The sequence below is a fragment of the Rhinopithecus roxellana genome, chromosome 10, assembly GCF_007565055.1.
Source record: "Rhinopithecus roxellana isolate Shanxi Qingling chromosome 10, ASM756505v1, whole genome shotgun sequence".
Taxonomy (NCBI): domain Eukaryota; kingdom Metazoa; phylum Chordata; class Mammalia; order Primates; family Cercopithecidae; genus Rhinopithecus; species Rhinopithecus roxellana.
In genome coordinates, this window is record NC_044558.1 from 137,066,056 (window position 1) to 137,090,969 (window position 24,914).

The 24,914-nt window shown below is 40.6% G+C and overlaps 1 protein-coding gene across 3 annotated transcripts in view; it reads right to left on the minus strand.

Annotated features, from left to right (window-relative positions):
* Nucleotides 1–24,914, minus strand: part of TMTC1 (transmembrane O-mannosyltransferase targeting cadherins 1) — a 289,708-nt gene that overhangs the window by 77,075 nt on the left and 187,719 nt on the right. For all 3 annotated transcript variants that reach the window (XM_030938685.1, XM_030938684.1, XM_030938683.1), the window contains one exon: nucleotides 17,369–17,536. In XM_030938685.1, the coding sequence (XP_030794545.1) occupies nucleotides 17,369–17,536 (168 nt within the window). The remainder of the gene's footprint in view (nucleotides 1–17,368; nucleotides 17,537–24,914) is intronic.

The following is a 24,914-nucleotide window of genomic DNA, read 5'->3' on the forward strand; positions in this document are numbered from 1 at the left end:
ATTATATAATTACTAAATGTTGTTTTCTATAGAAAACAATGGAGGCAGTATAGTGTTATATATAGCTGAACAAGCATGCTAACTGTGTATGAACAAAACGCCCTTAGCCTATAAACATGGGGCCTTTGTTGTGCCAGAGACACAGCTGGAGCCTGGGTAAGGCTCTGTCGCTCTTCCTGAGGCTTTTCTTGGGGAGTACAAGAGGGTCCAATGGTATACCTGAGAGCACATTGTATACAACATGGCACACACACAGCTTTGCAATTAACAGATCAATCTCGCTTTCCTAATTTGTGGTGCAGGGGCAGATGCACCCACACTGGAGCTGCTCCACAGACAGGCCCTGCTGAGGCTGATTACAAATGCTTTTCCTTCTAGGGAGAATTGTAGCATTGGGCCAGCCCTTTCTTCCTTTTGCGTCTGTCTCTGGAGCAAGCTTCTTTTCATGGAGATTTGATGAAATACCCTAAGTGATCTCTGAGTGCACAATAAAGAACCAGAGGAAAACAAAGATTTAATGATTTTCATAAAATGAGAAGAGCTCATAACAACAACCTGCTCCACAAAACATGAGATGTAACATGCAGTGTCCTCTATTCTCTCTCTTCTTTCTCCTTATTCTTTCCCACCATTCTCGTTTCCTTCAATGTGGGAACCCATGCAACTGGTTAGTGTGAGACTCTCTCTAGCTCCCCTCCCATCTACAAGGTCATCGCTTCCTCCTTGGTATGGCACAGTTCTCAGGGGTGCTGTATTGAAAGGAAAACACATTCCAGATCTGGGAGCGTACATGGGGACTCAGAGAGGTCCTTAGTTACTCAACAATGGAGGGTGATAAAGTCAGGCTTATTTGAGATAATTATGACATGCCAGGCCCTCATATAATCTGCATGAACGAAAGTGGTGGAAAAAAGGCAAAAGTTAATGTAGGCCCAAGCAGAATCATTAAAAAGGGTAACTTCCAGAAGTGAGATGGTTTGATGAAATCAGTTTGCAAGCATTTCTCTAAGCTGAAGTAAATGGTACAGTTGTTTATCATCTACCTAGAGTCTCTTCAGTACCCCACACTGTGCCAGGTGCCGGGGATACAATATGGTTAGAGTCCCAGCCCTCAGGGAGCTTATGAGGGTGAAGAAGTAGGAGGAGGGGATTACAAAATGACATGTAACAACAGGTGAGCAGGGTATCAAGGAAGCACAGCATGCTTATCCCTGAATGGGACCAGATGAGGCTTCCAGAAGGCAGTGAAGGTGAAGCTGAGACTTTAAGGATAAGAAGAAATGAAATTAGCCTCTGGAGGAAAAGGCAGCAGGATGTCCTACGCAGATGCCCCTGAGAAAACAGAGCCTGGGGCTTCTGGGGGACCGGAAGAAATTCAGAGTGGCTGGATCATGCTAAGTCCTAGAGTGGAGAGAGTCTAATAGGCCCTGTGATTCGCACTGGAGACTTCTTGGGGAGTTATCTGAAGAGCAGCAGAGCATCAGTGCAGAGTCTCCAACATAGAAGTGAGGGAAAGGGTGGCAAATGAGACGAACTGAGCGGTCTTCTGGCTGCAGTGCATGGAGACCTCCTCCGGGGCTGCTGAGGAACCTCAGAGAGGAGAGGAGAGGGAAAGGAAGGAAGGGGAAAGGCAGGGGATAGGAGTGGAGCAGAGAGAAGATGAGAGAAAGAAAATAGTCAGAATTTCAGCAGGGGCCATAGGGAGGAACAGAAGGAATCAGGAGATATCCAGGAAGCAGAGGTGGCAGGTGGCAGGACAGGGTGATGGTTGATTCTCTGGAGAATAGTCCTGCATGTTCATGTCGATTCAGTTTTTTCCTTCCTCCAATCATTAATTCACTTACAGATTTCCTTCTTCTTCTTCTTTTTTTTTTTTTATTGAGATTGTCTACCAAAATAAATCATTACAAAAAGGATCACTATAGACTGGCCTCCCTACCAATAAGTTTTGTTGGAAATTAACTTTTCCCTATACTAAGCCTGGGCCAGTTTTTTTTTTTTTTTTTTTTTTTAATGCAGGTGTAATTATTCTACAGATAAGAAAATGAGGCTTTTCTCAAAGACATTATAAACCTTGTTTAAATGGTCACTGTACTGGTCTGCTCAGGCTGCCATAACAAACACAAAACCCATAGACTGGGTGGCTTAAACAACAGACATTTATTTCTCACAATTCTGGAGGCTAGAAGTTCAAGATCAAAGTTATGGCTGTTTCAGTTTCTGATGAGGGTTCTCTTCCTGTCTCACAGATGTTCACACTCTACCTATGACCCATATGGCCTTCCTCGGTGTGTGCACACAGAGAAAGCTCTGGTGCCTCTTCCTTGTTGTATATGGGCATCACCCCTCCTGGATTAGGGCCTCACCCGTGTGACCACATTTAACCCTCATCACTTCCTCACAGGCCCTATATCCAGATACAGTGAAACTGGAGGTTACAGCTTCAGTATACAAATTTGCAGGGATGCAAACATTCAGTCCATATCAATTACCAAAGCCCAAGTTCTTAATCATGAGGGAGGGCCAGCAGCAAGAGTAAAGCTGTCCAAATGCCACTGAGTGACTGTGCCTACAGGGTTTACTTTCTGCCTGGTGCTTGTCTACCTTAGGGCCCATCTGCCTGGGGTGATATCAACAATTTGAAGATGATATGAGGAGGGGTGGGAGCAGGAAGGGGTTGTTTTGTCCTTTGTAGCTGCTTCAGAAACAATGTCCACAAGATCACACAGCTGGCAAGTGGCAGGGATGGGACTCGGACCCGAGGAGTTTGGTTCTAGAGTTTCTCTTCCTTCGCCTGAAGGAAGGTGGTAGGGGGAATGATAAAATATAGACAGATGGGTTTGAAGGCTATTTGGAAAAAAAATTCCTGCAACTTGTTTGCATTAAATGAGACAGGAAGACAACTGATGAGAGAGAGGAAGGACTTCGGGATGAGAACCTAGTTTCTGGGCAGTTGCAATTTAATGCACTAACTCTCTCAGATTACATATTTACATTTAATTTTTAATTTAAGGGTCAGCTTAATGGGAAAATTCCATATAATGTGTTAAAGCCTGTTGGAGAAGTACGTTAGAGAATACTTCCTCGTTTTATATGGGCACCACCCCTACTTCAACTTTTGTTGAGTTTTTATTGAAATAACAGCCTCTGAGGACCAAGCAAAGACTGCCCCACTAAAATCCACTGTCCGGGAGCTTGAGGACCTCTCCAGAGGTGGGATCTGATGGGCACCTGTGAAGCTAGAGAACAGCCAAAAGAAACAGACCATCTGAAAGCAGCAGACCACACATTTACAGCTGCTTCAGAGATTTAAAACTGCACCACAGTGAACATGGGAGTGCAGATATCTCTTTGAGATACCTATTTCATTTCCTTTGGGTAAATACCCAGAGGAAGGATTGTTGGGTCACATGGTAATTCTATTTTTAATTTCTTTTAAAAAAATTTTTTTTATTATACTTTAAGTTCTAGGGTACATGTGCATAACATGCAGGTTTGTTACATATGTATATTTGTGCCATGTTGGTGTGCTGCACCCATGAACTTGTCAGCACCCATCAAATCGTCATTTACATCAGGTATAACTCCCAATGCAATCCCTCCCCCCTCCCCTCTCCCCATGATAGGCCGGGGTGTGTGATGTTCCCCTTCCCGAGTCCAAGTGATCTCATTGTTCAGTTCCTACCTATGAGTGAGAACATGCGGTGTTTGGTTTTCTGTTCTTGCAATAGTTTGCTGAGAATGATGGTTTCCAGCTGCATCCATGTCCCTACAAAGGACACAAACTCATCCTTTTTTATGGCTGCATAGTATTCCATGGTGTATGTGTGCCACATTTTCTTAATCCAGTCTGTCACTGATGGACATTTGGGTTGATTCCAAGTCTTTGCTATTGTGAATAGTGCCGCAATAAGCATATGTGTGCATGTGTCTTTATAGCAGCATGATTTGTAATCCTTTGGGTATATACCCAGTAATGGGATGGCTGGGTCATATGGTACTTCTAGTTCTAGATCCTTGAGGAATCATCATACTGTTTTCCATAACGGTTGAACTAGTTTACAATCCCACCAACAGTGTAAAAGTGTCCCTATTTTTCCACATCCTCTCCAGCACCTGTTGTTTCCTGACTTTTTAATGATTCCCATTCTAACTGGTGTGAGATGGTATCTCATTGTGGTTTTGATTTGCATTTCTCTGATGGCGAGTGATGATGAGCATTTTTTCATGTGTCTGTTGGCTGTATGAATGTCTTCTTTTGAGAAATGTCTGTTCATATCCTTTGCCCACTTTTTGATGGAGTTGTTTGTTTTTTTCTTGTAAATTTGTTTGAGTTCTTTGTAGGTTCTGGATATTAGCCCTTTGTCAGATGAGTAGATTGCAAAAATTTTCTCCCATTCTGTAGGTTGCCTGTTCACTCTGATGGTAGTTTCTTTTGCTGTGCAGAAGCTCTTTAGTTTAATTAGATCCCATTTGTCAATTTTGGCTTTTGTTGCCGTTGCTTTTGGTGTTTTAGACATGAAGTCCTTGCCCATGCCTATGTCCTGAATGGTATTACCTAGGTTTTCTTCTAGGGATTTTATGGTATTAGGTCTAACATTTAAGTCTCTAATCCATCTTGAATTAATCTTTGTATAAGGAGTAAGGAAAGGATCCAGTTTCAGCTTTCTACTTATGGCTAGCCAATTTTCCCAGCACCATTTATTAAATAGGGAATCCTTTCCCCATTTCTTATTTCTCTCGGGTTTATCAAAAATCAGATGGCTGTAGATCGTGTGGTATTATTTCTGAGGACTCTGTTCTGTTCCATTGATCTATAGCTCTGTTTTGGTACCAGTACCATGCTGTTTTGGTTACTGTAGCCTTGTAGTATAGTTTGAAGTCAGGTAGCGTGATGCCTCCAGCTTTGTTCTTTTGACTTAGGATTCTCTTGGAAATGCGGGCTCTTTTTTGGTTCCATATAAACTTTAAAGCAGTTTTTTCCAATTCTGTGAAGAAACTCATTGGTAGCTTGATAGGGATGGCATTGAATCTATAAATGACCTTGGGCAGTACGGCCATTTTCATGATATTGATTCTTCCTATCCATGAGCATGGTATGTTCTTCCATTTGTTAGTGTCCTCTTTTATTTCACTGAGCAGTGGTTTGTAGTTCTCCTTGAAGAGGTCCTTTACATCCCTTGTAAGTTGGATTCCTAGGTATTTTATTCTCTTTGAAGCAATTGTGAATGGAAGTTCATTCCTGATTTGGCTCTCTGCTTGTCTGTTACTGGTGTATAAGAATGCTTGTGATTTTTGCACATTAATTTTGTATCCTGAGACTTTGCTGAAATTTCTTATCAGCTTAAGGAGATTTTGGGCTGAGACAATGGGGTTTTCTAAATATACAATCATGTCATCTGCAAACAGGGACAATTTGACGTCTTCTTTTCCTAACTGGATACCCTTGATTTCTTTCTCTTGCCTGATTGCCCTAGCCAGAACTTCCAACATTATGTTGAATAGGAGTGGTGAGAGAGAGCATCCCTGTCTTGTGCCAGTTTTCAAACGGAATTTTTCCAGTTTTTGCCCATTCAGTATGATATTGGCTGTGGGTTTGTCATAAATAGCTCTTGAGATATGTTCCATCAATACCGAATTTATTGAGCGTTTTTAGCATGAAGGGCTGTTGAATTTTGTCAAAGGCCTTTTCTGCATCTGTTGAGATAATCATGTGGTTTTTGTCTTTGGTTCTGTTTATATGTTGGATTACGTTTATTGATTTGCGAATGTTGAACCAGCCTTGCAGTCCCAGGGATGAAGCCCACTTGATCATGGTGGATAAGCTTTTTGATGTGCTGCTGGATCTGGTTTGCCAGTATTTTATTGAGGATTTTTGCATCGATGTTCATCAGGGATATTGGTCTAAAATTCTCTTTTTTTGTTGTGTCTCTGTCAGGCTTTGGTATCAGGATGATGTTGGCCTCATAAAATGAGTTAGGGAGGATTCCCTCTTTTTCTATTGATTGGAATAGTTTCAGAAGGAATGGTACCAGCTCCTCCTTGTACCTCCGGTAGAATTCAGCTATGAATCCATCTGGTCCTGGACATTTTTTGGTTGGTAGGCTATTAATTATTGTCTCAATTTCATAGCCTGCTATTGGTCTATTCAGGGATTCAGCTTCTTCCTGGTTTAGTCGTGGGAGAGTGTAAGTGTCCGGGAACTTATCCATTTCTTCTAGATTTTCTAGTTGATTTGCATAGAGGTGTTTATAGTATTCTCTGATGGTAGTTTGTATTTCTGTGGGGTCGGTGGTGATATCCCCTTTATCATTTTTTATTGTGTCTATTTGATTCTTCTCTCTTTTCTTCTTTATTAGTCTTGCTAGCGGTCGATCAATTTTGTTGATCTTTTCAAAAAACCAACTCCTGGATTCATTGATTTTTTGGAGGGTTTTTTGTGTCTCTATCTCCTTCAGTTCTGCTCTGATCTTAGTTATTTCCTGCCTTCTGCTAGCTTTTGAATGTGTTTGCTCTTGCTTCTCTAGTTCTTTCAATTGTGATGTTAGAGTGTCCATTTTAGATCTTTTCCTGCTTTCTCTTGTGGGCATTTAGTGCTATAAATTTCCCTCTACACACTGCTTTAAATGTGTCCCAGAGATTGTGGTATGTTGTATCTTTGTTCTCATTGATTTCAAAGAACATCTTTATTTCTGCCTTCATTTTGTTATGTACCTAGTAGTCATTCAGGAGCAGGTTATTCAGTTTCCATGTAGTTGATCGGTTTTGACTGAGTTTCTTAGTCCTGAGTTCTAGTTTGATTGCACTGTGGTCTGAGAGACAGTTTGTTATAATTTCTGTTTTTGTACATTTGCTGAGGAGTGCTTTACTTCCAATTATGTGGTCAGTTTTGGAATAAGTGTGATGTGGTGCTGAGAAGAATGTATTTTCTGTTGATTTGGGGTGGAGAGTTCTGTAGATGTCTATTAGGTCTGCTTGCTGCAGAGATGAGTTCAATTCCTGGATATCGTTGTTAACTTTCTGTCTCGTTGATCTGTCTAATGTTGACAGTGGAGTGTTGAAGTCTCCCATTATTATTGTATGGGAGTCTAAGTCCCTTTGTAAGTCTCTAAGGATTTGCTTTATGAATCTGGGTGCTCCTGTATTGGGTGCATATATATTTAGGATAGTTAGCTCTTCCTGTTGAATTGATCCCTTTATCATTATGTAATGTCCTTCATTGTCTCTTTTGATCTTTGATGGTTTAAAGTCTGTTTTATCAGAGACTAGGATTGCAACCCCTGCTTTTTTTTGTTCTCCATTTGCTTGGTAGATCTTCCTCCATCCCTTTATTTTGAGCCTATGTATGTCTCTCCATGTGAGATGGGTCTCCTGAATACAGCAGACTGATAGGTGTTGACTCTTTATCCAATTTGTCAGTCTGTGTCTTTTAATTGGAGCATTTAGTCCATTTACATTTAAGGTTAATATTGTTATGTGTGAACTTGATCCTGTCATTATGATATTAACTGGTTATTTTGCTCGTTAGTTGATGCAGTTTCTTCCTAGCCTCGATGGTCTTTACATTTTGGCATGTTTTTGCAATGGCTGGTAGCGGTTGTTCCTTTCCATGTTTAGGGCTTCCTTCAGGGTCTCTTGTAAGGCAGGCCTGGTGGTGACAAAATCTCTAAGCATTTGCTTATCTGTAAAGGATTTTATTTCTCCTTCACTTATGAAACTTAGTTTGGCTGGATATGAAATTCTGAGATTAAAATTCTTTTCTTAAGAATGTTGAATATTGGCCCCCACTCTCTTCTGGCTTGTAGAGTTTCTGCCGAGAGATCTGTTGTTTAGTCTGATGGGCTTCCCTTTGTGGGTAACCCAACCTTTCTCTCTGGCTGCCCTTAAGAGGTTTTCCTTCATTTCAACTTTGGTGAATCTGGCAATTATGTGTCTTGGAGTTGCTCCTCTCGATGAGTATCTTTGTGGCGTTCTCTGTATTTCCTAAATTTGAATGTTGGCCTGCCCTATTAGGTTGGGAAACTTCTCCTGGATGATATCTTGAAGAGTGTTTTCCAACTTGGTTCCATTTTCTCCCTCACTTTCAGGCACCCCAATCAGACGTAGATTTGGTCTTTTTACATAATCCCATACTTCTTGCAGGCTTTGTTCATTTCTTTTTCTTCTTTTTTCTTTAGACTTCTCTTCTCCCTTCATTTCATTCATTTGATCCTCAATCGCTGATACTCTTTCTTCCAGTTGATCGAGTCGGTTACTGAAGCTTGTGCATTTGTCACGTATGCCTCGTGTCATGGTTTTCATCTCTGTCAGTTCATTTATGGCCTTCTCTGCATTAATTATTCTGGTTATCAATTCTTCCACTCTTTTTTCAAGATTTTTAGTTTCTTTGCACTGGGTATGTAATTTCTCCTTTAGCTCTGAGAAGTTTGATGGTCTGAAGCCTTCTTCTCTAATCTCGTCAAAGTCATTTTCTGTCCAGCTTTGATCCGTTGCTGGCGATGAGCTGCATTCCTTCGGAGGAGGTGATGCGCTCTTATTCTTTGAATTTCCAGCTTTTCTGCCCTGCTTTTTCCCCATCTTTGTGGTTTTATCTGCCTGTGGTTGTTGATGATGGTGATGTACTGATGGGGTTTTGGTGTGGGTGTCCTTTCTGTTTGTTAGTTTTCCTTCTAACAGTCAGGCCCCTCAGCTGTAGGTCTGTTGGAGATTGCTTGAGGTCCACTCCAGACCCTGTTTGCCTGGGTGTCAGCAGCAGAGGCTGCAGAAGATAGAATACTGCTGAACAGCGAGTGTACCTGTCTGATTCTTGCTTTGGAAGCTTCCTCTCAGGGATGTACTCCACCGTGTGAGGTGTGGTGTGTTGGTCTGCCCCTAGTGGGGGATGTCTCCCAGTTAGGCTACTCAGGGGTCAGGGACCCACTTGAGCAGGCAGTCTGTCCATTCTCAGATCTCAGCCTCTGAGTTAGGAGATCCACTGCTCTCTTCAAAGCTGTCAGACAGAGTCGTTTGCGTCTGCAGAGGTTTCTGCTGCTTTGTTGTTGTTGTTGTTGTTGTTGTTGTTGTTTAGCTGTGCCCTGTCCCCAGAGGTGGAGTCTACCGAGACTGGCAGGTCTCCATGAGCTGCTGTGAGCTCCACCCAGTTTGATCTTCCCAGGGCTTTGTTTACCTAGTTAAGCCTCAGCAATGGCGGGCGTCCCTCCCCCAGCCTCGCTGCTGCCTTGCAGTTAGTTCGCAGACTGCTGTGCTAGCAATGAGGAAGGCTGCATGGGCGTGGGACCCTCCCGGCCAGGTGTGGGATATAATCTCCTGGTGTGCCCGTTTGCTTAAAGCACAGTATTGGGGTGGGAGTTACCCGATTTTCCAGGTGTTGTGTGTCTTAGTTCCCCTGGCTAGGAAAAGGGATTCCCTTCCCCCTTGCGCTTCCCAGGTGAGGGGATGCCTTGCCCTGCTTCAGCTCTTGCTGGTCGGGCTGCAACAGCTGACCAGCACCGATTGTCCGGCACTCCCTAGTGAGATAAACCCAGCACCTCAGTTGAAAATGCAGAAATCACCTGTCTTCTGTGTCACTCACGCTGGGAGCTGGAGACTGGAGCTGTTCCTATTTGGCCATCTTGCTCCGCCCCCCTCATTTTAGAATTCTATTTTTAATTTCTTGAGGACCCTCCCTATTGTTTTACAAATGGCTGTACCAATTTCCATTCCCACCAACAATGTACCAAGGTTCTCTTCTTTCAACATCCATCCCAACACTTGTTATCTCTTGTGTTTTTGATAATAGCCATCGTAACAGGTGTGGGGTAATATGTCATTGTGATTTTGTTCTGCGTTTCCTGATGATTAGTGATGCTGAGAAACTTTTTGCATACCTGTTGACCATTTGCTTGTCTTCTTTTCAAAGATGTCATTGAGGTCCTTTACCCAGTTTAATCAGATTAGTTTTGGGGTTTGTTTTGTAATTTAGCTGTATGGGTTGCTTACATATTTTGGATATTAACCACTTATTGGATATACAGTTTGCAAATATTTCATCCCAATCCACAGGTTGTCTTTTCACTTTTTTGCTTGTTTCCTTTGCTGTGTTGAAGTTTATTAGTTTGATGGAGTCCCATTTGTGTATTTGTGCTTTAGCTTCCTGAGTTCTTACTGTTGCATCAAAAAAACATAGCCGAGGCCAATGTCAAGGAGCTTTCCCCTTATTCACAAGAGCCAAGATATGGAAACAACTTGAGTGTCTATGGACAGATGAATGGATACAGAATTTGTGGTATATACATACAATGAAATATTATTCAGCCTTAAAAAAGAGATACTGCCATTTGCAACAATATGAGTGCACCTGAGGAACACTATGCTAAGTAAAGCCAGATGCAGAAAGAAAAATACTGCATGATCTTACTTACATGTGAAATCTTAATAAGTGAAATTGAACACATAGAAAATGAGAACAGAATAATGGTTAGTAGGTGTGGCGAGGAGAGGAAATGAGGAGATATAGGTCCAAGGGTACAAATTTGCAGTTATGTAGATGACTAAGTCTAGAGATCTCATGTACAAAAAGAAGGCTATAGCTAAGAATATGGTATTGTATATTTTAAATCTGCAAAGAGAGTAGATTTTAGATGCTCTTACTATTAATACAAAAAAGAAAAAAACAGGTAACTATAGGAGATAATGGATATGTTAAATTGCTTACCTGCAGTAATCATTTCACTGGATATGCATATCAAAACATGTTGTACACCATAATTTTATACAATTAAAAAAAGGAAAAAGAAAGAACATGGAATAAAGAGGGTTGCTTCCTTTTACTTTTCCTCTATTTTATTCCCTGTCTAAAAAGAAGGATAAATAATATCATAGATGGTGTTGATAAAATTCTGGCTGCATGGAGAGTATCTAAGGAGTACCATCAATGCCCAATGTTGGCACCAGCTGAGGTTGATAAGATAGCCTGAAGGTTGTATATTTTTAAATGTACAGTTGCTAAAGGTTTTTTTTTTTTTTTTTTTTTTTTTTTTTTTTTTTTTTTTTTTTTTTTTTTTAGCATATCTAGTGAAGGGCAATGTATTAAACTGTCAGGGGAACCAACTCCAGGTTTTGCTGAAAACAGAGATTAGCATCTATCTTGTGCTTTATCCTTTACAAAGAGCTCCTCTGTGTTCACTCACTTAAACCTTGCTGATGGGGTTCCATATCTCTGAACTGGCTTCCTTTGGGTCTAAAGTGAGGCAAGAACTACATTTGCCCTGTTCTCTGAACAAAACCTGCTGCAGACAAAGGAAAATACTCATGCTTCTCATGTATTAGAATGAGGTCCCTTCCTCTGCTTTTAAGAGGCATCCAGTAGCCAAGAAGGATACATCCTCCTTATGGCCTAATGAGAACTTGTCACTCCTATGGTACACGGAATCACAATCCTCGTACTGCACAGAATAGGAGGACCCAAAGGATCCCTGGTGACCATTTCATTTTCTTTGTCTTCCTCTCATTTTACACAAGAGAGAGCCAAGCCTTAGACAGGATCAGTGGTCCAGCCATAAGTGACAGTATTGCATTTCTACGACAACCAAAGGTATCTCCTATATAGATTGTGGATACTTCTTTTCAGAGGTGGGTGCTAAAATACTAACACTATCTTTCATTTATGATATCTTTATGGTTTATGAAATCTCCTTATTTGAATGTTAAAAAGTAACTAAAATGTATGACAGGTAGCTAGGATTTTAATATAATTTTTCGAATGACAGTATCCAACATAAATTTAGTCATATTGGCATTACATTTAGCCAAGTAAGCGTATTAGTAATGGCATTAATAATCAAATTTTTATTAAGGAAAATTCCCGACTTTTTCTATTGAGAACTAAATAGTGCATGGTAGCGGTAAGTTTTGAAGGCAACTGTGATTATAGCAATGAATACAACTGACATATTTATTGAAATTGATCCTTTTCTCTGTGTGATTAGCACAGTAATTCTAACTTACGCCCCACCCGGGGAATAGACAAGTGGGCCTGTGGAAACATGGTCCCTGCTGAGATCAGGGCATTGTTTCATAATGGCAGGAGGAAGTAATAATGTTCCTAACAGGCAAGCAGAAGTGGGTGGAGTCACTAAAATCCTAAGAACACACTGCTTTTTCCCATTGTTGGTTTTGACCTTTATGTTCTCTCTGTGATATTTTTCTGCTATGTTTTTCTAGGCTCTCATTTCAAAATGAACAGTTTGTGAAAAAAAGGAAAATAAACAACAAGCCAAAGGCAACACTTTCCCTGGAACTTAACTGGCCAGGTCACTCTTCCCTCCGGGAATAGTCTCCCTGTGTGCTTTTTGATGCTTCAATTTCATACTTCCAGTTATTATCACGGAAACATCCAGCTATACCCATATTTATTCCACAGAGAAATATAATATTCATACATTATATGACTGAACCCAAAACCCCGTTAATAATTACAAGAGTGATTATAAATAAACATCTCCCTTTCAACTCAGGATTTTAAATTCATGCATTTCACATATCTCCCTCACACCTTTTATTGTGGAAAACTTGATAAATAACAAAAAAGCTACTTTAATCAGGTGTATCTCCAAGGTTTTAGAACATCAATTTGTTTTGTTGGCATCATTGGACAATAGGTCAGGAGGACCATCCCCAAATTCCTAATTACAAAACAAACATGAAAAAAATATTCGTAGTATTCAGTCAGAGGTTAGCAAAAGGGAAAGGAAGAAGAATTTGTGACTCTCCTCAATTCTGACCCCTGCCTTGACCTGAGATTTTATAACGCCACACACAGGATGGACAGTACTTATGGAATGCTTACTTTAAATCAGGTTCTGGGCTAAGCACCAGTTTCCACAGATCATTTCCTTTAGTCCTTGCTGTAACTTGTCAAATAGGTAGTATTACTCTGCCTCCCATATTACAGATGAGGAAATTGAAGCTCAGAGAGATGAAGACCTTTTTGTAAGGTTACAGACCCAATAAATCATTGAGCAGATATTTCAGCCAAGGCCAGTAAATGGTCAGAATCAATCATGAAGCTGATCAACAGTTGATGCTTAACCAAATCAGTACCATAAGACTGAGGTAACATTAGAATGTCACTATCACAATGTTTATATGATTGGCAAGCAAAACCACAGCCTGTGGGCCACGAGTGTGTCCATGTGTTTACATTTTGTCTTTAGTCTTTTCCCCAAGACAACAACAGAGTTAAATAGTGGCAAAAGAGACTGTATGACCCACAAAGCTTAAAGTATTTGTTATCTGACCTTTACAAAAGAATCTGTCAGTACCTGGTTTATATTCTTTTCCCTGGGAGGTATTCTAAATTCTCTGCCTCAGCAGTTCAGAGAAGGGGAAAGAGAACTACTGTTTTTCCTACAGAGTAGGAAGATGATCTAGGCCATAAATGTTAATTGCTGGTCTGTGGGTCACTTAAACAGTTCAGGAATGGGATTCAGAGAGACCCTGAGCTGGATGCAAAAGGAAATACGTTTGTCCCTTTCCAGGTATTTTGAAGATTAGGAGAGGGAAGAGGGTTTAATCTAATCAAATTATGTGATTATATTGATTTACTCCAAACAAATGTAGGGTTCTGGGCTGTCACTAGGCCCAACCAGAGCTATGCGGTGATCCACCTACCAGTTCAGCACATTGAACAGCTTCTTACTGTAAGAATTAAAGAAAATACGCCTTGCAGTTATGATCATAAATCTTTTTCTCTCTGCTTATACTTGAGCTAGCTTAGGTTAAAACACAATGTAAAATATAGGCATGGCAAAGTTTATGCATCTTTTGATTTTTATGCCAGATTTGGGTTCAAATCTTGGCTTCTGTAAAGGCTATTTCAGCTTAGACAATTTACCCTGTCCACACCTCTGATGAGACACAAGTGCTGGGTTCTTGTGCCTTTTGTGTGTAAGGTTCTTGCTGATAGAAAAAGTTTTGGCCAGGCACATTGGCCCACGTCTGTAATCCCAGCACTTAGGGAGGCCAAGGAGTAGAGACCAGCCTGGGCAACACAGTGATAACTGTTCTCTACAAAACATAAAAAAATATTAACCACGTGTGGTGGCACACACCGATAGTCCCATCTCCTCGGTAGGCTGAGGTGAGAAGATCACTTGAGTCTGGGAGGTCAAGGCTGCAGTGAGCCATGATCACACCACTATACTCCAGCCTGGGTGACAGAATGAGACTTTGTCTCAAAAATAAATAAATGAATAAATAAAGTAAAATAAAATTGTACAGGAATCCGGCATCTGTATCTTCTAAAAATATATCACACAGTGGGATCTTTTGTGTAAAAGGAGGCCTCAGCTGGAAAGGCTGGAGCTTGACCAAAATTTGTATTTTCTCAACACAAAGTTCTATTTTAAGATACTCTGTAAGACTGCTCATGGAAAGGCCAGGCAAAACCATCCCACACAATTAGAGAGGCCTCAGTGAGGCCATATGTTTTAGGAACGGTCTATGGGTTTATTGTCTGGAACAGAGGGGAAGATGGAGTCTCTGCCAAGGGCATCACCATCCCTGGAATTATTGTAAATTTTTCTTACTCAACTCAGCTGGCTTGTGTTTTGGGCCATTATGGCTAATTTAGGGTTTTCTCCTCTTTTAATACTCAGCTCAGACCTACAAGAGCATGATCCTTGATGGCCTGAATTGGTCTTAGTCACCTACCCACCTACCTGTACTTATATAGTGTTCTGGGTTTAACAGTACATTATAATGAAATATGTTCATGTGTTGCCTCCCATGCAGACTCCCAGCTCCTCTATGCACATTCTCTCTCTCTCTCATCCTAGAACGCACTGCACAGTAACAATCTGAAAACCTTACACAGCATGTCCCACATGCCAGAAACTGTCCTGTGCATCTTTCACATACTATTTTATTCTTACACTATACTCAGGAGATAAACATTCGTATTTTACATTGTAAAATGAAGACACTAAGGCACAGAGTGGTTAAGTAGCTTGCCTAAGATCACACAGCTATTCAATGGCAGAACTTGGAGCAGAGCCAGAAAGTTTAACTCCAGACCCCGCACTCAACCACTAACCTTAACGTGCCTCACAGATTCTCAGTAAATGTTTGTTTGACTGATCTGAACATTATTCAGCACAGATGAATTCATAAAAACATCTGTTCTGGCCTTGAAGGAGAAAGAACAATCTTAATCGTCTTTTAAAGTCTCAGATTCTTAAAAGTTTTCTCAGGACATAGATAAATGAAAATAGGCAAAGATTTCTAAAAAATATCAATAGCTTTGATCTGCACATTACACAAAATTTCATTTCACCACCAAAGGTCTCTTCAGGTACAAAATCTCTTTAAGGACAAATGTGGAATGGCTGTGTTTTAGAAATCAATTGATGTGAAGATATTTACTACATACTTCCATCTAAAACAACAGAAGTTTCTGGATGCAAGGTCAGTTAGCTATTTTTTTCTTTTCTTTCTTTTTTTTTTTTTTTTTTTACATCGTTGGCATCAGCTGTAAAGGGTTTGAGTACTAAGTCTGCCAACATCCATTCCCAAAATTCCTCTGATTAAGCAGTCAACATCATTAGAAAATACAACCACTGTTAGTACCTTTATTCAGGCAGAAGGTTTAACACAGGGCAGAATTGTTTTGAAGTTGCTCATAAAAGCTCTGACTATTGAAAGAGAAAGGAAGAAAAAATTATGCCAACACAACTCAGAGGAAGTTATATTACTGAACTTAAATACCCCTGTGTTTACAGAATGACCTCAGTTAGCATGAGGCAGAAGGAAGGAATGAGTCTGTTGTGGTCTGTGAGAATCGTGTTTAATAGAAAGGGGTATGACAGGGACTTAACAGAATCTGATACCTAAGAGTGATTTTGCAGATCTGTGTGGGAAAAAAAAAGATGCATTAAAAAAAATTCACACAAAAAACTCTACATTGAGCTCCCTACCGTACCCACTGAAATGATCATAACGATGATCATGACAATGACATGTAATAATACATAAATAAAATAATAGGACATGCATGCCAGACTGACTTTTTGTTTTATATTTTTAAAAATATATATATTTTAAATATATATTGCCAAATACTATAGCAAAATCAAACACATTATTTAAAAATAGTAGAAGAGTGCAGTGAACTTCTGTCTTATTTGTTCATTCACTCATTCATTTATTTTTGGCAGCCCAGAGATTATTCCCCCTTCTTACAGTGCTTGGATTTCCTGCTGGGAACTTCCCTGTTGCCTCACTTTGAGAAGTCTGGGTGGAATCCCAAGGGGTTCTGCCTGCCCTAACTCCCTCCATGGAACTCAGAGGAGGCTTCTTGGTCAGTCAGTCATCTCAGTGCCCTGCTAGGGACAAGGGGCAGGCATGTGACTAATCTTAAGTTCAACCAAAAAGCTTTCTTTTCTTAGGACTTTGATGCGTATTTCCAAAAAACTGGTGTTAAGTTTACCTGTTTGTTTCTGAGAGGGTGCTCAAGAGGGATTATCCAGATGCCTGTTTCCTGTCTTGGGCGTGCCGGGTTCTTCACTTCCCTTCAATTCTGTATGCTTTCCTAGCCTCTTCCAACAGTTTCCCCTTTTCTTAAGTGATATCAGCTCTGCTTCAATTGTTTGCCCCCAGTGAATAAGTGCTGGGTACCAGCTAATCAGGAAACCAAGTAAAAATCATGCTGACTAAATTGACCAATCAGGCCATAAGTGAGGACAGAAGCTTGGAAGAGGCCCAGACTGGGGATTCTTGGGAGACTGGGCAAATACTGTTTGGGTGTCAGGTGTGGCAGTGCCAAGAGAGCCAGGTGAAGGTCACCAGGGCTGTGACATTTAGTGAGGCTGACAAAGCCCCAGAAACACAGCATCATGAGTGGCAGTCTCAAAGAATGTTCAAAATAAAGGTTCAGAATAAAGCAACTAGGTCACAGATCACAACATAGCACGCTGGAATATTCTAAAGAAGGATACTGCATTTCTCTTCCCTCTGGCTGTGTGCTCACCTTTCGCATGCACTTGACTGAACAATGAAATTAGGCTTATCGGTTTCATTTTGTTTATAGCTGATTTTACAGCCCTGCTCATCATTAAAACTGTTTGCATCTGAATTCACAGACTCAAAAACTTTCCCAGGAGCCTTATTTTCATAAATTCACTTAGAATGAGCTCATGTTAAGTTTTATATATCATTTTAAAATTCTAAAGTTAAAACCCCAGATAAAATTACATCTTCCATTTAAAACTTTTACTAAAGATAATTTTCCTTAGTCAATACTGCCGGGCCCATGTTACCTCATTTGTTTGGAAACAATTTGTAAGCAAAGAAATAAGCAGGAAGATATTTACTTTTATCTGTCTAGTCATACCTGAATAGGGACTCTCTTGAGAGCCAAATTTCATTCTGTTTCACAGTTTTCCAAGAGAAAAGCAGTAGCAGCAACACAGTGGACACAATCAGGGTGGTGGCCCCACATCGATTCAGCCAAGTACAGAGCTTGCTCAGTCCGTGCACAAAAAGGATGCAGTAGCCCATGCTGGAAAACAGAGTGGAAGGAACAGGATTACTTTGGGGGTGCAATGGCTTCCCCCCCGAATTATCTCCTACAAAACTAACCTTCATATGAAGCTTGTCCTGTGCTAGAGAAACAAACAGAAAGTTCCCTGCCTTAGACAACATTAACATGTTTGTTCTCTAAAGCGCTGCACTAGCATGTTTGCTATGTCTTGTCGAAATATTTCTTGCTATTTCTTCAGTGTAGAGAATGATAGAGTCAACTTGCAGGCTCAAAGTGCCCTGGATTTCAGCAGCTGAGGCATCATGAGAAGTCCCACATATAAGCTCTCGGGTCCTGAACGGATCCTCTGACCCAAGCTCCCTCGTGTCACTGTCATTGTATAACCCTATTGGCACTATGTGCCCAAATTTGGAGTCTATGCTGCCACAGGTCACATCACAGCTTTGTAGGGATAGTGTCTGAAAGCTCTGCGTCAGGTCCTGGAAGGGATGCTGGTCACCAAGGAGGACTGTTCTCCATTTCCAGGGCCAGCTGAAGCCCTTAAACTTTGGAAAATCTACCCACAGGCCGACTCCTGAGCCTCACAACTGGGAGCTCATCACAGACAAGCTGTATTGGTATGCCTAGCTTTACCGGTAGGTACAGGGCTCATGTGTTATCTGAGTAGCACTTTGTATATCAGCGTTACATCTCTAAAAGCCTTTGGCTTGGTGCCACGTGGTCCCTCACATCATCTATGTGCCCATAGAGACACTTCCTGCCTGCTACTTGGACATAGAAGAATATAAACTTGCAGTTTGTACCCATTATTGTTGTGTGTATTTTAGTTGAAATCTGACTTTTTTTTTTTTTTTTCAGACAGGGTCTCACTTTGTCTTCCAGGTTGGAATGCAGTGGTGCGATCATGGCTCACTGAAGCCTCAACCTCCTGGGCTCAAGTGATCCTCCCTTCTCAGCCTCCCCAGTAGCTGGGAATATAGGTGTTCACCACTACACCCAACTAATTTTTGTATTTTTCTGTAGAGATGGGGCTTCGCTATGCTGCCCAGGCTGGTCTCGAACTCTTGGACTAAAGTGATCCACCTGCCTTGGCCTCCCAAAGTACTGGGATTACAGGTGTGATTCTTCCCAAAAATGATAACTGCAAATTATTACAGAATATCTTTAGAAAGAAGCAAGCTTGTGTAAAGGCATCCTATATTAGAAACTATTACTAACAGAAGTATTAATACAGCCCCAAGTAAATGTAGCCCGTATACTTGTTCTCTTTTTTATTCATTCTTTCTCTTATGTGGCTGGCAATATTCTAGGCACTAAACATACTATTTATAATAAAACACTGGCTCCACAATCAGAGAACGCCAGTCTAGTGAATCAGGTTGCTCTAGTTAATAGAAACAACTAAATATTCTCATTCCTAAACACGCCTCCCTAAAAACCTTTTTCTCCACCTTCTGTTCTCTGTATCAAGAGCAGAAAAACAACAGAGAAGCATTTGAGGTTTCTGACTTGGGAGAGCCTGGGAATCAAGTTGGAGCTCTAATTTCTTCCTTCAAGTCCCATAAGTCGGTTAGTCCAGCTCCGTAAGTTTAGGGTTCACTGTTCGGCCAAAGAGAGTGACCGTCCTACTCCCCAATGAGGAGGATGATTTGAGCTTAAGGAGACCCATGTTCCCCAAACCCCCACCACAAGAACTGGATTTGACTGCCACAGATATCTTGCAAGAGCCTTGCACTTGTCAGAACCGAGTCTCTAATGTAAAAACAAAAACCCAAACCAAAAACCTCTTCTCACTTCCACAACTCCCTTGTTCAACCTTAAAGGTATGGAGCTTTTCTATAAGTCTTACTTATATGGTACAACTGACCTTGCTGGTGTCATTTGCTGTGCCTGATCACAATGGCTGCTCAAGTTCATAAGCCTGCTTTGCCCCCTGTTCCTCTAGCGGCAGCTGCTCCCAACCCAAACTGAGCGGGGCATCCTATGAAGCCCTCTGGGCTCCATTCTTTCATTCATCAGACATTTAACTATGTACTTAACACTATTGCAGATATCAAGAATATATCAGTGAACAAAAGAGACAATAATCCTTATCCTTGTGGAATTCACATGGGTGGGGAATAACAGCTAGTGAATAAGTAAAAAACACATATGGCATGTACATTCATTGAGATTTTAATGTGGGTGGTCACAGAAGGCCTCACTGACATTTGAGGAAGACCTGAAATGCATAGGGAACGTGCCACACTGATACATCCTTACAACCCTATGGATCACCTTTGTTAATGTTTAACCCATGAAAACACTAAAGAAAAAGGTGAACTGGCTTGCTGAATTAAGTCTTGTGATAGTGTTAGGTCTTGGGACCCCAACTGACTATGCCAATGGGAAAAAAATATTAAATTGAAAGTTGACTCATGCAAGAAAGTACCTTTCCTTTTGTTACTAAGCAGTTAGCTACAGATAAAAGCTTAACTGTCTCCACAGATAGCTACTCTAGGTTCACCTTATCTTATGTAAAGTGCTGATTTACTGGGGTTGAGAAGAATACATAATTGACCATTCCCCTATCTGCTCCTTTTCTCTGGCAACATGGGGATTCAGTCATGTGACCATACATTCCCACTTTCCCCTCCAGCCTGCTTTTCCCCTTTAAATACTAAAGACCTCAAAATCATCTTCGGAGAAAGGCACAGACTGCAGATTGTTTCTGTGATTCTGTGTTCCTTTCTTCCAGGCATGTCCTTAATCTTGGCAAAATACATCTCCAAATTCATTCACACATGGCTCAGATACTTTTTGGTTTCCAGGTCACCCATCTAGTAAATAATAGAGCAAAGATATAAACCCAGGAATTTCAGATTCCAGAGCCCACACTCCATGTGCAGTCCTGCTGTAGAGGATTTGACTTGACCAGCTGATTCCTGTGTTCCTAACACCTTATCACACAACATCACCTACTTTCTTCCCAACTACTGCATTCATGACATCTTAATAGTCATTTTCTGCCTCCTTGTAGGAACAGAGCTGCCACCTGGCAGAACAAAGGGGAAGGAGAACACTGGGATTCCAACAGCTCCAGAGCAATGGCCACAAAGTGGCAGAAGACAAGAATAAGGAAGCTAACACCAGAAATATTTAGCTGCATTATGTGTTTGCGTGTCTAGGGAGCACTTCCCGTGTGGCGGGCACTGCGCTAAGTGCTTTGTATGGGCCTGTCCACAATATTTGCAGTGCATGGGGGCAAGGACAGTACTGGTTTTAAATATACTATCTAATTAAAACATTTAATCCTCATTATCCTCCATTTCATAAATGAGGAAACTAAAGCTTAAAAGAGTTAAGTAACTTGCCCACAGTCCCAGAAGCTAGGAATGGGGTCAGATCTGGAGGTTCAGTGCCCTAATGCTCTGCTATAATCTAGGGGCCGGCAATAATTAAGGCTTTCAGCCCATGCCGTCTTTGTCGTTAGTATTCAACTCTGTCTTTGTAGTAGGAAAACAGTCATCCACACCATGTAAACAAATGAGCATGGCTGTGTACCAGTAAAATTTATTTATAAAAACAGGCAGCAGGCCACATTTGGCTCATGGGCCATGTACAGCAAGGAAAAAAAACAAGAAAAAAACTTTTATCTGAGGAATGAAGTCCTTTTCATTATCAGGCCCAGAGAGGCATTAAAATGAGACTGCAATCACATCCTATTCCCCTCTTTGAGCTATGTATTCATTTTTTGAAACTGCTTGTTATTGCTACAAGACGCGATAAAGTAATCTAATAACGCCACACAAGACACTATAACTCACAACCTACAGCTTAACAATGGATAGCCAACACTAGTCAATGTTATTCAATGTAAATCAATGAGAATTCCTGACAAACAACTTTGTATCAGCCCACTCCCTGCCTACCCCCTTTTGCCTTTAAAAATCCACTTGTGGCCAGGCATGGTGGCTCATGCCTATAATCCCAGCCCTTTGGGATGCCAAGGCGGGCAGATCACGAAGTTAGGAGTTCGAGACCAGTCTGATCAACATGGTGAAACCCTGTCTCTACCAAAAATACAAAAATTAGCTGGGCATGGTGGTGCGTGCCTGTAATCCCAGCTACTTGGGAGGCTGAGGCAGGAGAATTGTTTGAACCCAAGAGGCAGAGGCTGCAGTGAGCCGAGATCGTGCCACTGAACTCCAGCCTGGGCAACAGAGTGAGATTCCATCTCAAACAAACAAACAAACAAACAAAAACTAAACAAAACCCACTTGTAACTGCTGCTAATTGGACTGTGTAAATTCAGGGCAACTTGAATCTATTCTGCTGGGTTGGGATCCTCAGCCTTGGCCGAAATAAACTCTCTACTTTATTAATTTTGCCTCAGCCTCTTCCTTTTAGGTTGACAATAGTTTGTGGATCCCTGCTATAACCAGAATGAAGGAGAACACATTCCTTTTCAGTCAGCACCTGTATCAAGTAACATGAAAAATTTTAAGTCAAATATCCTTATTATTGACATATGGTTTAAAGAAATGTTAAGCCATATAAAATAATCTCTACTTAGGTTTGTAAATTTCTTAGAGAGTATCACGTTCTTAAAAGTCTAACACAAATATCACAGAGATCAAGATGTTTCTCCACTATGAAACTTCATCTTTCAGCATCTGCTTGAATGCAGATCTCAGCAGCAGGGGAGAGAAACACACTCTTTCTCTCCATCGCTAGGGGCAGGATATGGCCTCCTTTTGAAAGTGGGAAGTCAAGCCAATGAGAAGCGACATGCTTTTCTGGCCTTCGGGGAGATGAAACCATTGTCCGGCTTGCTCTGGTCAGTCTGGTGAAGGAGGTTCTGGGCTGCTGATCAGAGGCCTTCACAACACGCACAAAAGAGCCAGTGCAAACACCGACACTTCACAAAATCATAACCTGGAGAGACCAAAGACAAACTCAGGCTGCTGACTGTGTGGTTTAGCTCAGTACTAAGACGCATTTTCAAAGCACGTTTGAGAAAGAACCACCACCACTGCCTTCGAGAATGTAGCGATCTGACACACAGAGACACCTCTCTCCTTAACAGGCTGGGGGTATCTCCAGTTTTGATTTTATTGACAAACGGCTAGGCATGCAGCACTTAAATAACTAAAAACACTTGCATTTCTCTTTCTGCTTTTATGGTGCACACTCGAAGAGAATTTAATAGGAAACGCAAACCACCAATGTTTGTCCTTTCACATCAGAGTAACAAATGTTTTAAATCTGTGTTGTTTGGGGACTTGTTAGCAGCGAATCATTGCATAAGAGTTAGTCGAAAGTACTTTCCTGAAACTCACCAAGAAGATTTTAAGTGAAAACAAAACGAAACAAAACAAAACACTTCTCATTCGCATTTACAGCAGAATTCACAGAAGTGGAAAGATGACAGCTTTCTACCTCTGGCCCAGACATTTTATATTTGCTATGGCTTCACTTTCTGCTTCATTATATGCAACAAAGAGTATCTTTTTGCTAATAAGTAGAACTGAAATTCTACCTTTTAATTTGTCCACAAGCTATAATAACTCACTGAGAGTATCTATAAGTAGCATTATTAATACAAGACAGAGGCAATCTTACCATTATACTCCTTTAAAGAATTCCCAATTTTAGAGAGTCTAAGTGAAACCTAGTCCGAATTTGCTTCATTACAATCTGATTAGGGTCCCCGTTTCTCCCCTCATTCTTTAATCTCAAACACTCAATGGTTGGAGAAATTTTCCAGAAGAATGAATATATTTGGAAGTGAGAATTTATTCATACTCCAAGAAAAGAATCCCCAAAGACATTTCTGTGTATTTCCTTAGTCTCCCATGCTAGGTGCTGAGATCCTGGGGTAAGTATGAAAGGATTCTTTATATATATTTCTCCTTGAGATAGATTTCTTCTGTTCTTTTCCAGCATGTCTATGGCACAACTGGGAGAAAAATGCCAATGCTTTCACCTTCTGAGAACCTACCTAATTATCTTTTACTCCTCTCAGCCTTATAGTCTACCTACCAGCTCCAAAATTTATGAAACATCTAGTAGTAAATAAGGCAGGGCTCTGGTATCAGAAAAGCCTTGGTTTGCATGTCCACCCTGACACTGTTGTTTGATCCTGGGCAAATTATTTAAGTTCTCTAGTTCTTAATTTATTTATATTGTGAGGGAGAGTAATAATTGTTTATAGTGCTCCATGCCTGATACACACAAAACAATACATTATAACATTAAACTTATACTATAATGATATTACTGTTCGGCACTTATTTTTCTGCTAAATAGAGTGAGAAGCAGGAAATGTGTAAAGTTTGCATGTATTCCAGGTAGAAACAGACATGTCAAAACCAGGTTCCTCTAAGTATAGTAACTTCCTAAGGCCCAGAGGACTCTATTAGGTACAGTGGAACACGAATGTTCTAGTGCAGACTTTATGTTTGGAGGTTCACAATGAGGAAAAGGGAACTAGGAATTCATTAGAAATTAAAGAGTCTGGAACTGGGTCAAGAGAGCTGGGCCCTTCTCGGGTTGAGCTGGGCCCTTCTCTGTCATTCGTGAGTTCTGTGGCCACAGGAGAATCTCTCATGGAGCCTTTGTGATTTATTTTACAAGGGCTCAATATTTCCTGCCACACCCACATCAAAGAGTTGTAGTGTGGAATAAATGAAATAGTGTATGTGAACATGTTTTGTAAACTAAAGGTGAAGTTAAATGTATCAAATGCAGTGTTTTTGTGTTTATATGTGCTACCAGTTGCACATTAATAAAATATGTGATTAGATCTGTAAATAACACCTCAAGAAAATTCAGTTTATCAAAGTCCAGATTGACCCAAAATACCTAATTTCATTATAAGAATTTTAAGAGTAAATTTCCTTGTGCACTATTATTTGCTTCAAAAAGGTTTGATTCAAACATTATTTTTATAGATGAGATATTGCAGAAGGTAAGATACACTGGTAGTATGTGAAATAGTGTAGTCACGTGTTTATGTTAATGTTCATTCACATACCAAGGACACAAACAAGTGCTTAAGCAAAGCCTTCCTCACAATCATTTCAAACTTCTCTCTACTCTGCAATGTACACTTTTGTGAAAATGAAGATAATGTAAAGTAGAATCTCTTTGGTGAATTAATACATAATAAGGAAGCTTTTGCATTCAACCCTGATAAGAAATAAAAGTATTAACTGTTTGGAAGTTCAAGCAGGTTCTTTTTAGGATAGAATAACATTTTATTCATTCCTGAACTCTAAGCAACTAAAACATAGCAGGGGCTGCTTCATAAGCGTAGTTGAATCATTGTGGTTGAAGGTATCAGAAACTAACATGGAAACAAAGGTGTACTTAAAAATCAATCATTTCAAGTTCACCTTGAGGATAGTAAGAC